Genomic DNA, 12431 nt, shown 5'->3' on the forward strand with positions numbered 1-12431 from the left:
AGTTATACTCAAGTTATACCCAAGTTATACTCAAGTTATACTCAAGTTATACTCAAGTTATACTAACGCAAACCTAAGTAATACCAAAACTGACAGTTTTTCCAATAGTTCTCCTAGTATTACTAACATAACGTTAACCCATTCGATTTACTACCTCTCCCGAATCATATCTTATTCAAACTCATTGTTAATTTGTTACCTGAGGTTCAGGTGGATTCCCATTCTCGTTTGCTTCCTCTTCTCCTTCTCCATTTGCTTGTTCTTCTTCAGAATCTTCATGGTCCTGGTTAGAACTCTCGTTCTCTCCATCTGGGTTTTCTTGTTCTTCTTCAGAACTCTCATTCACTTCATCTCCAGAAGCGGTTTTCTCATTCACTTCATCTCCAGAAGCGGTTTCCTCATTCTCTTCATCTCAAGAAGCGGTTTCCTCATTCTCTTCATCTCCAGAAGCGGTTTCCTCATTCTCTTCATCTCCAGGACCTTTGTTCAGTGTCGTCGGAGCAGCTTCTGCAACCACATTAAACGGCTCAGTCATCTCCGCCGTATTCTCAGACGAGTCCTTTCTCGTCTTCTCCGTCGAGCCATCCGTCGTCTGATTCATCTCCATCGAGACATCCGTCGTCTTTGCCGTCGATTCATCCGTCGTCTTTGCCGTCGATTCATCCGTCGTCTTTGCCGTCGATTCAACAATCTCCACCGCCCTCGTTTCACCCTCCTCCGTCGTCTTCTCCACATTTTCTCCGGAGCCCGTCTTTGCAAACTTCACTCTCGGACCCTCTTCCTCTGTTGGATTCTCCTTCCTCTTACCCCGTCGCGTTTCGACCACCATCGCAATCGGAAGATATCACCGGATTCTATCTCCGATTCTCACCGAATCAAGCTCGATTTTGGAAACTAGGGTTCTTTTTCGTGAGGAAAGAATGAGGAACTCGAAATGAAAAAAAAATTCGAAATTGGGGTGGGGGATTTCGGTCAAATACATTGAGAGGGTTTGCTAAAACCGACAGCTTTGGTTTGGGAGAGTTTTCAGGGATTGGTTTGTTTGGTTACACGGTTAGATGATTCGGTTCAATTGATTTACCCATTCAAACGGGTCGGGTCGGGCGGATGGGTTATACCCTGGTATAACTTGTAAATACTTCAACTATTCCCAGGGTTTTATGTCATTTCGTTATTTTCCGAATTAAAAACAAATTATTTATTTTTCTGTTTATTAGGGTGTCTAATAGAGATTGGATTATCACATTTGGGGGCACCAGAGGTGATGACTCTCTTCGATCTACCTAAACCGACAATGGAGTTGAATGGAGAGGGATCTTTTGGTCGAGCTTCTTTCGCGTTGTTTTGTGTGAGATTCTTCTCCTCCGTTACGGATCCCTTCTGCGTTCAATCATTGTCATTAAGGTCTCAATTAACTCCATTTCCCCCACTCCTTCCACGGTATCACATTCATTGCATATTTGCATCTCCCATTTTCTTTCAGTCGGTGATTCTGGAGCTATAAATAGCTTAGTTTGTCTTTGTGAAATTCATCACTTTGTGCCTCACAATCATATTGACACCAAAACCTTTCGCAGAGTATAGTGGCGAACTTCTCTCTTCTTGCTGACTTCAAAGACGATGACTGCAGCACCACCGCCGAACTGCGGCTTCTGGAGTTTTAGAGGGCAGGAATGTGATCAATCCTCTGTTCCGACGATCCACTTCACCAATCCTCCGTTATCTTTCCGACCACAAAAGAAGAAGTTCCTCGAAAGCTCCTCGACCCAAGCGAGATTAGCTTATATCCTTGCCTAAACCTGAAAACGAGTTCCATTATTTTAGAATCTCTAATCAGTGTTGTAGATATCCTCAAGTATATGATTCTTTGTATAAAAGGATATATGTGTGCGTGAAGGAAGTGCTTTGTTTTGTTCATTGTGAGCGAAATGTATCCTATAACATTGCTTTTATTCATTGATTTTTCTCAGATTTGCACATAAATATATCAGAGTTTGAATGAGCTAACATATTGATTCACGTTACAATCCGTTAAGTGACAGAGTAAATATAACAATGGAAGATTCAGAAGGAAGCAATGCCATTTCTTGATCAATTTCATAAAGTCTACAACAGCAAAATCACAACTTAACTATCAATATATTACTTCATTGTCTAGGGGATTTATAGAGAGAGCACTAACCTGTCAATTGTTATAGGCATTAGTTGCATCCGACACTAAAACCAGCCAATTAGGAATTTATTGACTATCCACATGAACCGTTAGACAAAATCAAATTCAGTACTATCAAAAGTAGTTTATTCATAAGCCCTGTTTCAAGGAAAAAAAACAGTTTATACATATAAATTAAGAGTCAAGTTATGAGTCAAGTTATGAACAATACTGGTTCCTGAACTGGCTGGAAAAAAAAAGTAAGAAAAAGGATTAAAAGCACCTCGATCAGAGAAAACGAACGAAGAAAAAAAAAGGATAATTGAACAGAGGCATCTCCTCTCAAGCCCCCAAATGTAAAAAGGCAATCTCAGAAAGACACCCCTATTAACAGAAAGATAAATATTTATTTTTAAAATCGAAAAATGCGGAAATGACAAAAAACCCTGGAATAAATGAAGGATTTACAAGTTGTACCAGTGTATAACCCATCCGCGAGGACCCGACCCGAATGTATAGTCAATTCAATTGAACCAAATCGTTGAACCGTTTAACCAATCCCTGGAAACCAAACCAATCCCTCAAAACCAAACCCATCCTTCGAAACCAAACCAAATATGTCGGTTTTATCAAACCCTTTACAATTTCCCTAAATCCTCCAATTGATTAATTCATTCGACTCCCATTTCTCCCCTCTCTTTTCACTCCACTTTAAACGAGAAGAAACTCTAGTTTTGAAAATCAATCGGTGAGTTCAGAGGAGCCAACAACGATTACGATATGGTGGTCGAAACGAGAGGAGGGGGTAAGAGGAAGGATAATCCAACGAAGGAAGAGGTTCGGAAAGTGAAGTTTGTAAAGACGACCTCCGATAATATTGAGAAGACGACGACGGAGAATGTTGAATCGACGGGAACGGCAAAGACGACGGAGATTGTTGACTCGAGGGAGAAGACGACGGATGTCTCGACGGAGGTGACGACGGATGTCTCGACGGAGAAGACGACGGATGTCTCTACGGAGAAGACAACAGATGTCTCGACGGAGAAGACGACGGATGTCTCGACGGAGAAGACGACGGATGTCTCGACGGAGAAGACGACGGATGTCTCGACGGAGAAGACGACGGATGTCTCGGCGGAGAAGACGAGTGAGGACGCGAGGGAGAGTACGGCAGAGATAACGGAGGCGAGTGATGTGGCTTTAGAAACTGCTCCGGCGACAATGAACAAAGGTCCTGCTGGCCCATCTCCTCCAGCTCCTCCAGCAACTCCGGCGATAGGGACTGAACCTGAAGAAGAAGAGAATGAGGAAACCCCTTCTTCTGGAGATGAAGAGAATCAGAAAGCCGGTTCTGGAGAGGAAGAGAATGATCATGACGACCGTTCCGATGATTCTAGCCAGGAGAATGAAGATGGTGAAGAAGAACAAGAAGAAGCAGATGAGAAGGAAGATACTGAAGGTTCTGGAGAAGGAAATGGTGACAGAGAAGGAAATGGAGACGGAGATACTGAAGGTTCTGGAGAAGGAAATGGTGACAGAGAAGGAAATGGAGACGGAGAAGGAAAGGATAATGAGAATGAAGGTTCTGAAGAAGAAAATGACCGAGAAGAGTTACCAAATGTAGACGACAATGAGAATCCACCTGAACCCGGAAATCCAACTGAACCAGAGGTAACAAATGTAACAAATTTTCAATTGAGTGTGTTAATGCTAGTAATACTAGGGGAAGTATAGGAATAACATGTTAGTTTTGGTAGAGGTAAACTGAAATTGTGTAAACGGATATAACTTGGATATAATTTGGATATAACTTGGATATAACTTGGATATAGCTAACTTGGATATAACTTTAGTATGACTTGGATATAACTTAGGTATAACGTGGTGAATACTTTGGTATAACATGGTGAATACTTTGGTATAACTTGTAGGGTTTGAATGAAAATGTGGCAATCGAGGCAATCAAACCAACCAGCATGTTCTTCAAGCCAACCGAGTACAAAAAAAAAATAAAGCTAGGGACAAGGTGTATGATAGCTAGCGCGATTAAGACGCTAAAAAATCTGAAACCCAAGCTGTCTAACGCCGAGATGAGCTGGTTCACAGAGCATCCTCAATTCAGACACATTTTCCACATGAAGATAGAGACTAACCACAGATTTCAGGGAATGTGGATGTTGTTGTTGCGTACTGCTGGTATCGAGAAGCTGAGAGAAGTGTGGTTTATTGTGAATGGGGTTCCAATCCGTTACGGGCTGAGGGAACATGGTTTGATATCTGGGCTATTCTGCCAGAACTATCCTCTCGGCTATAAAGAGCTTGGTGGGACGAGGTTCGTTGATCGTCATTTCAAGGAAGGAGAACCGAGAAGGTTAGAGGATGTTAAGAAGAAGCTGGTGAACATGGGACCCCACAAAGACAGACTGAAGATGGCGGTTCTATTCTTCTTAGCTTCGGTTGTTTGTGCGCAAGCGAAGGTTGGACACAAGGCTAATGATGTATTGGAGGTGTTCCAGAGAGCAGTGGATGATCTTGAGTACTGCAAGTCCTTTCCGTGGGGGAGATTTTCCTATGATTACATGCTGAAGGAGATCTCTCACACAATGAAGCCTTTTGGAGGGGTGGTGAAAGAGAAAACATTATGGCCGCTACCAGGTTTCTGTGTTCCATTAGAGGTATGCAAAATCCCATTAAACCAGTCTGACAGCATTGTTGTTTACTAATGCAAAAATGTTGTGTGTAACAGCTTCTTGCATTCGAGGCAATTCCGAAGCTAGGAATAGCGTTCAGAGAGACTGTGGTTGGAGCTGGGCGCGACTGTCCGAGGATGTGCAAGTCCTACTTTAAACGAAATGGAATGACAGGGGTGTCACTTTCTGTGATAAACAAGGAACTGGGTAACACAACTGTAAGTCTTCCTGTGAACTGTGGTGGAACTAGGGTAGGAATAAAGTGAAACTGTGGTAGAAGTAAGGTAGTACTAGAATGGGAACTAGGGTAGGAATAAAGTGAAACTGTGGTAGAAGTAAGGTAGTACTTATTTTCTTTTTAGACATTAGAAATTGCTAAGTTTTAAAATTATTTATGTGTGTGACAGGATATTGACAGCATCATCCCCACCAAAACTTCACGAGAAGATAGCCTTTTGGATGAGATTATGGAAGATGAAGACGATGTTGATCAATCTGATATAGCTGTGGACAGTTGGGAGAAGTGTCTGGATGCAGGGCAGAAGGTTTTTTTTAAAGACATGTTCGACGAAGATGTAGCTGGGCGTGAAAAACAGCCAGAACCAATTGAAGATGCAACAGGGGATGGAGTACAGGTAGGTGAGCAGTCGATTCAGCTGGGAGATGTTATGAATATGCTGAAAAAAACAATGAAACTGATGAGGAAAATTGACAAGAAAGTTGACCAGCTGGATGGGAGATTGGCCCCGCTTGAGGAGTTTGTCAAGGAAGCACAAGGCAAAGTAGTAGAGGTTGAAGAAGCAGAATCACAAGGGAAAGGCAAAAGAAAGAAAACCCAGAAGTCTGTGGGGGAAAGGCAAAAAACAGAAAACCAAGTGAAGTCGAGTGGAGTTGAGTGAAACAAAGTCTGTGGATGTTTTATGTTAAATCGTTTTTTTTTTTGTTAAAGACAAACGAAGTCTGAATGTTTATCTTGATTGTGATGTGGATTTACAACTTTAACTATGTTATGACTAAGTTGTTATGTTATATTAGTGTTGTAATATTGTTATTAGATTTGTCTCGTTTTAAGTGAATGATAATTATATGACATATTACCAATTGAACTGAAATCCACTAAGCCAACACTCAAGACAAACAAAGTTCTTAACATAACCACATAATAAGTCTAACATTAGATAAGATTCAAAGACTTAACAGAACAAACCTAGTAGTACTTATACAAGTCTTAACAGAACAAAAAAAAGACTTGTAACCGAAACTGGAAATAGATAGGGAATACAAAGCAAAGTTCTTATTTTTAGCACATCCATAGTAAGAACTTGAGATTTGAGAATCTCATGGACGAGAGGTAGAGGTTATAATCCTCTTAAGCTTAGCAATCTCTTCAGCCATGTCATTCACCTCCATCCTTAGGCGCCTCACTTCATCCTCAACACCAAAAGCCCATGGCTGACGAAAGTGCATCCCATCGTCCTACACAGTTTCACGCATAGTATAACTCAGTTTTACCCAGAGTATAACTAGGTTTCACTTAGTAGGATTAAAACAGTTTTACCCAGAGTATAACTAGGTTTCACTCAGTATAACTAAGTCTCACTAAGTTTAATTAAATTAGTTTATACCCAGAGTATAACTAAGTTTAACTTAGTTCTACAAAGAAGAAAATTACCTCATAATTCTTGCAGGTGAAGTACCTACTCCCAGGCAAGGTATCGAAATCGTGGCGATACTTAGGATTTGGAGAAACATCTGTCTTGATTTCACCGCCACATGGACAACGGGTAGGAATTCCATACTGGGCATCGCAAATGTAGCCTAACATGTCGTAGTGTTTCTTGTGTTTCTTCATGTCCTTCATCTCTTGGTACGGGTGAGTCATCGTCAGTAGAGGGAATTTTGAAATAGATAAGATGAGGGAGGGAAGAGTGTGAGGAGTGTGAGGAGGAGGAGGAGTGGAGTAGATAAGATGAGGAAGGGAGGTCGGTAGATATCAACGAGATGAGAAGAGAGTAAAGAGAGAGAGGAGAGGATTTGTCTCAGAGGAGAGAGAGAGAGAGAAATAATTGACTAAAGTGAGACAGAGCACAGTAGACGAGACGAGACGGAGAGCAGAGAGGGAGTCTACTTTTTGACCGAAATAATTGAGATTTTTGGAATATTATCGATTAGGCGCGAAATTTTTTTTAGTTTCCCCCCCCCCCCAAAATATTTGCTCATAGTTATACTGAAGTTTCAGGTGTTACCAAATTTCTTCATAGTTCTATTTTTCATGATTTCAACATTTTTTAGTTTTACGTATAATTTAAATTGGTTAAGAAGGTTTTACTTGTTATTTTCCCTCATTACCATTCAAGTTTAACTGATAAATGCAAGAATATTTTCGAAAGCAGGAGAATTGTAGAATAGTCCTTTGTAAGCTACTCTTATTAAGAAAATGAACTTGGAAAGACTATACAATGCATAATAGAAAATGTGATGACGATGAATTAGTTTAGTTTTTTTCACTAATATAATTTCAGGAGGAGTTTCTGTTGATGAATTAGGGGAGTAGTGAAGTGAATGTGTTTGTGCATTAACAATTTTGTGTTGGATTAGAGGGGATGATGTCAAGTAAATATCTGTTATTTACGATCATAGTAACACCTTGTTTTACTAGTTTTCCGTGGTTTTCCATAGTTGCAACATAAGTTCGACAGTGCACAAACTTAGAAAATACATAGGTTCCAATACAGGGAAACATAAGTAAGTAAACTTAGAATAAAACTTTCTCACACCATTAAACATAGAGATTTTGAAAGTCTCTAACAATTTCCTCTTCTTGTTGGATCCTCTCCAAATTAATTGTGAGTTCTGCAATGGTTTGGTTTAATTGCTCGATCACCCTACTCTTCTCTTGGATCTCATCTCGGGCTTCAATCAAAGCCATTTTTTGCCATTCTGTACCATCCTCTACATCAAACCATTTGAAGTAGTTGCATCCATTTTTCTCCTGCCAAAAATTCCATTGTAAATAATTTCTTTATTTTTCAATCTTGGATCACAATTTCTATCATCAGCTGGGATACCTTATAACGCGGACAGCCATAAAATCGTCGCCCCGGGTTCTTGTCTGTCCAAGCTTGTCTTATTTCGGCATCTAAGCGACAGAAACACAATTTTCTTGCAGAATTTTCCCTTCTCCTTGACGAACCCGAACCATCTCCTTGCATCTTCGATATTTTGTCCTCAGAAAGTAAGCAGAAGAGTCTCGAGAGAGAAAGTGAGAGAAGAGAGAGAGAGAGAGAGATGGAGAATTTATATCATTTATTGGATATATAAAAACCAAATTCGGGTATATTCAGGAACAATTATACTTAGTTATACCAAGGTTCTCAGTAGTTGTCCAAACCCGATTAAAATTAACAACAACAACATTCCAAGTTCAACATAGCAAAAGCAACATAGCAAAAGCAACATAGCAAAAGCAACATTCCAAGATTTAGTTTGTTTCACTTGGAGGATTAGAACGCATTCCAAACAACAGCCAATTAAAACCAAAATTTGTCCTCGCTCGCCTTACGTTTTGTGTCCTTTTACGCCGTTCTCCAACTGATGGATTCCTATTAACCTTTTTCCTTCCCTTCCTTGTCAGCTTTTTCGGAGGTATGATCTGGAGCTCTTTGATGTGATCTGGTACAATCCATTCAGACTTGTCCGGCACAGAATAAATGGTCCTGTAATAAGCCATTGCCCAAAGTTCTGTCCAGTAATACTTTGAGCACAACTGATGATACTCTATGTTGACCTCACGTCGACGACCATTAGCAGCAGGAACCTCAAGGAAATATAAGTAAGCAGCAAGTCCGTGAAGACAAGGATACTTTTCATAATCAAATACCTTGCAGCTACACGACTTCGCTATCAAATTCACCAAATAAACCTTCCCATTGTCAGTGTCGGTAACCTCGTACTCAAGATCATAACTATTCAGCTCACGCACTGGCGTTTTCTCAGCTTTGCCCCATAAGTTGTGCAAATGGATCTCAACCAGAGGAACCAGTTTGGTATCAAGTGATCCAGACACGGCGTCCTTCCGATGTTCATTAAACCAGTCAGATATTTTTTTGATGATTGTATCCAACAATGGTATCAAGGCATACCTCCTTGCGTCCCTAAACGCGCTATTCATCGACTCCACACTGTTGCTAGTGTCCAAGTTGTATCTACAACCTGGAAAGTAGACCCTAGCCCATGTTGCTCTGTTAGTGTTCTCCTCCAAATACTTGCAGGCTGAAGGATATCTCACCTTAAAAGATGCATAAGCAGCCTCGAACTCAGGCACTGTGTAATACCTAGCCAACTCCATAAATCTCCATGGCACTACGGCTTTGATGGTGTTACAAGCATGGTTTCTCACATTCTGAGCTAGATGCCATATACAATGGCCATGGTGAGATTGTGGATACACATTAGCTACAGCAGTGATGAGGCTCTGATTTCTATCGCTCATAAAAACTATTTCAGAAGAGTCCGGTATAACAGTTTTGAGCATCTCGAAAAACCAAGTCCAACTAGCATTATTCTCACCGTCAAGTACCGCAAACGCGAGGGGATAATGGTGACGATTAGGATCTTGAGCTTTAGCAAATACTAGTACCCCACCATATCCGTTCTTCAAAAATGTAGCATCCACAAGAATCACTTTCCTCATGGCCTTAAACCCTTCAATGCAAGCTCCTAAAGCTATGAAAAGGTACTTGAACTTACCTGCCTCATCCAACTTCACCTCTGTTGTTGTTCCGGAATTAACCTGCTCTAACATGTACAAGTAGCTAGGCAACATCTTGTAGCTGTCTTCTGAATTACCACGCAACTCACGCATAGCTAGATTTTTCCCTCTCAAGGCTGTGGAGTAAGATACCGATACACCCAGCCTTAACTTAATTAAGTCTATGATATCTCTCGGAACAGGAGTCATCAGTTTTCCAGGATATTCCTCATTCAAAAAAGTTGCAACTAATTCTGCAGATCCTTTCCTCTTGCTGTTGCAGCTATTACTTTGATTAGTCCGAGAGCATGTATGCACACCCCAGTACCTCCTAATAGAAAAAATTTCCGTCTCTCGAATCCTCGCAGCTCGCAATCCCCATTTACAGTTTGCTTCACAACATTTTAACACCAACCGTTTTCGATCAGATTTTTTAATAACATAACGAAAGCTGCAACCAAATGCAGCTCTATCCACCACCTCTTGAAGTGATCTCTTGTTTGGAAATTCCTGCAGAAGGTACAGACCCATAGCATCTCCCCATTCCTCTATAACTTGACTACATTTTACTAAAGGTAGCTGCTCAACATACATATTACCACTGCCATCCATATTAGCTGTGGTGTCCTTCTCAGGAGCGGTTTCTGTCTCAGCTGCAGTTTCAGTCTCAGCTGCAGTTTCCGTCTCAGCTGCAGTTTCCGTCTCAGCTGCGGTTTCTGTCTCAGCTGCAGTTTCCGTCTCAGCTGCGGTTTCTGTCTCACCGTCTGTTTCCATAAAATCATCATGTCTTCTTTCGTCATCATTCTCTACCTCTATCTGCTTCTTCTGTTGATCTGCCTCCCCGTTTTCTACGTACAGAATCAGGGCTTTAGGTCCGACTTCATCATCATTTCCCTGCAATGCTTGGTAATTCATACCAACAGAACTTTTGCACACTCTTGACACCACCTCTAACTGATCTGATACACTCGTCTCCTCCACTAACAAAAGACTTCTACGGTTGTCTTTATCAATTGTTATTAGGTAAACAAACAAATCCTCATCATCACAAATAGTTAGCTCTGCCTCACATCCAACCACCAACGGCATGTACCTCAGCACCAGTTTTACATTCCTTTCATTCAACGACAACTTTTTATACAACCTTTCTTCAAGCATTGCCAAAGTTATATCATCCACTGTTGTCTTCATGGTTACACTATAGACTCGATCTTTGAATTTGAAATGTATGCTCACGTGTTTCGACATTGTATCCTGCAAAAACAACAAATTCAAGTCACGGTTATACTAGTGTTATCTAGTTATCTATAGTTATACGTATTATACTTCAATTATCAGTTCTACTAGTTTTACCAAGTTATGCTTCAACTACATATCAAATTGAGGTTTCAGGTACTATAAGCTCAAGAACCTCAACTCAACTCAACTCAACTCAACTCAATTCCATAGAGGCAACTCAAATCAATCAACCAACCATATGCTTTAATTAATTCACATTTCCAATTACACACCCTAAAAACAATTTTTATCCAATGCAGCTTGGGGAGGAGAACAACTAACCTGCATTCGCCGGAGAATCCAACGATCGAGCTTTCTGGGGAGCTGAGAGATTTCTCGGGAGCTGCGAATTGAATTCGACGAGCTGGAATCGATCGAGCTTGGGGCGGACTCACGATGGGGATTTCTCGCTTTAATTTCATATTTTTTGTTTTATTTTATTTTTTATCTATTTAATTGACATTGAATCAGAATCATATAACCAAACCGCCCAATCTATAAACCCGCCATAACCAAAACCGAAATTTGTGCCGAACCAGAACCAGAACCCCTCCTCTCAACCCGACATCTCCGATTCCCTCAATTTTCGATTTTTCCATTTTTTTTTATTTCACCCACGGAAGGGTATAAACGACATTTCGCGACTCATTAATGAATGAGGGGCATAGGTGGTTGATAGAGCCCATAGGAGATTTTCGAACTCACGTTTAGGGGCTCCAGAGGAGATGCCTCCTTCCTCATTGTTAATGTAAACAAAACGCTACTTCACCAGAGACCTATCAAGATCCCAACTCAAATTTGAATAATTTGGACAATCTGAGATCAAACATTAAGAACTTTTAATTTCTATAACCACACTAAATGAGCAGAAATGAAGAAGAAGATCTTTCGTTTAAAAAGAAGATTTTCAAAACTCATATCAGATTAAAGGGATACGTTACCTTATGGAAGGCTCAAATTTCGCCGAAGATCTGATAATTCTTTCGTTTCTGCTTTGTTAATTAAATGTGAATTGTAAAAAAGTTGTGATACACAGCAGCACAGACAGAGACCCCACACACACTAAAGAGTTTGTGATAGGTCCCTTGCCAAGAGATATCTATTGTTGATCTAGAAACATGGATTTGATACCAATTAAGGTCCCTCTTCAAATCAAAGAGAATTTGCCAAAGGACAAACTAAGAACACACACTTTTCTTTGGGTAGTTAGACTACCTCTTTTTAGGTTTTTCATTCATATAAATAGCAAAGCGTACATGAAGCAAAGAAATGGAAAGTGGAGCACCAACTCCTAACAAACATGAAATGGGAAACGTGACATGAAGATTGGTTCCTATAGTTAAGGAAGACCACTTCTTTTATTAATAAAACTAGAAAATAAATGAGTCGTGAGACTCCTTCATGCGAGATTCTTGCCCTTTGGTTGACGTCGTCTAGCTGATCTCGTACTTGCCACCTCAGCACGTGCTTGACTTCTAGTATCCTATCAATACCCCGGTGGTCTAAAAGAACCTTGTCCTCAAGGTTCATGTGCATTGAGGAAAACTTCACTTGAATT

The 12431-nt window shown here is 40.5% G+C and overlaps 2 protein-coding genes across 2 annotated transcripts; both read right to left on the reverse strand.

Moving 5' to 3' along the window:
* Positions 1-5977: 5977 nt before the first annotated feature.
* On the reverse strand, positions 5978-7034 carry LOC106351374. The gene is made up of 2 exons (XM_013791182.3): positions 6518-7034; positions 5978-6321 (listed from the first exon to the last, which is right to left on the reverse strand). The coding sequence occupies exons 1-2, from the start codon at positions 6725-6727 to the stop codon at positions 6184-6186; spliced, it is 348 nt and encodes a 115-aa protein (XP_013646636.1). The 5' UTR covers positions 6728-7034; the 3' UTR covers positions 5978-6183.
* Positions 7035-8326: 1292 nt separating this feature from the next.
* LOC125584544 (protein FAR-RED ELONGATED HYPOCOTYL 3-like) lies at positions 8327-10786 on the reverse strand. The gene has a single exon (XM_048753218.1). The coding sequence runs from the start codon at positions 10784-10786 to the stop codon at positions 8327-8329; it is 2460 nt and encodes an 819-aa protein (XP_048609175.1).
* Between the last annotated feature and the right edge of the window lie 1645 nt (positions 10787-12431).

This window comes from Brassica napus, chromosome A2 (assembly GCF_020379485.1).
Source record: "Brassica napus cultivar Da-Ae chromosome A2, Da-Ae, whole genome shotgun sequence".
NCBI lineage: Eukaryota > Viridiplantae > Streptophyta > Magnoliopsida > Brassicales > Brassicaceae > Brassica > Brassica napus.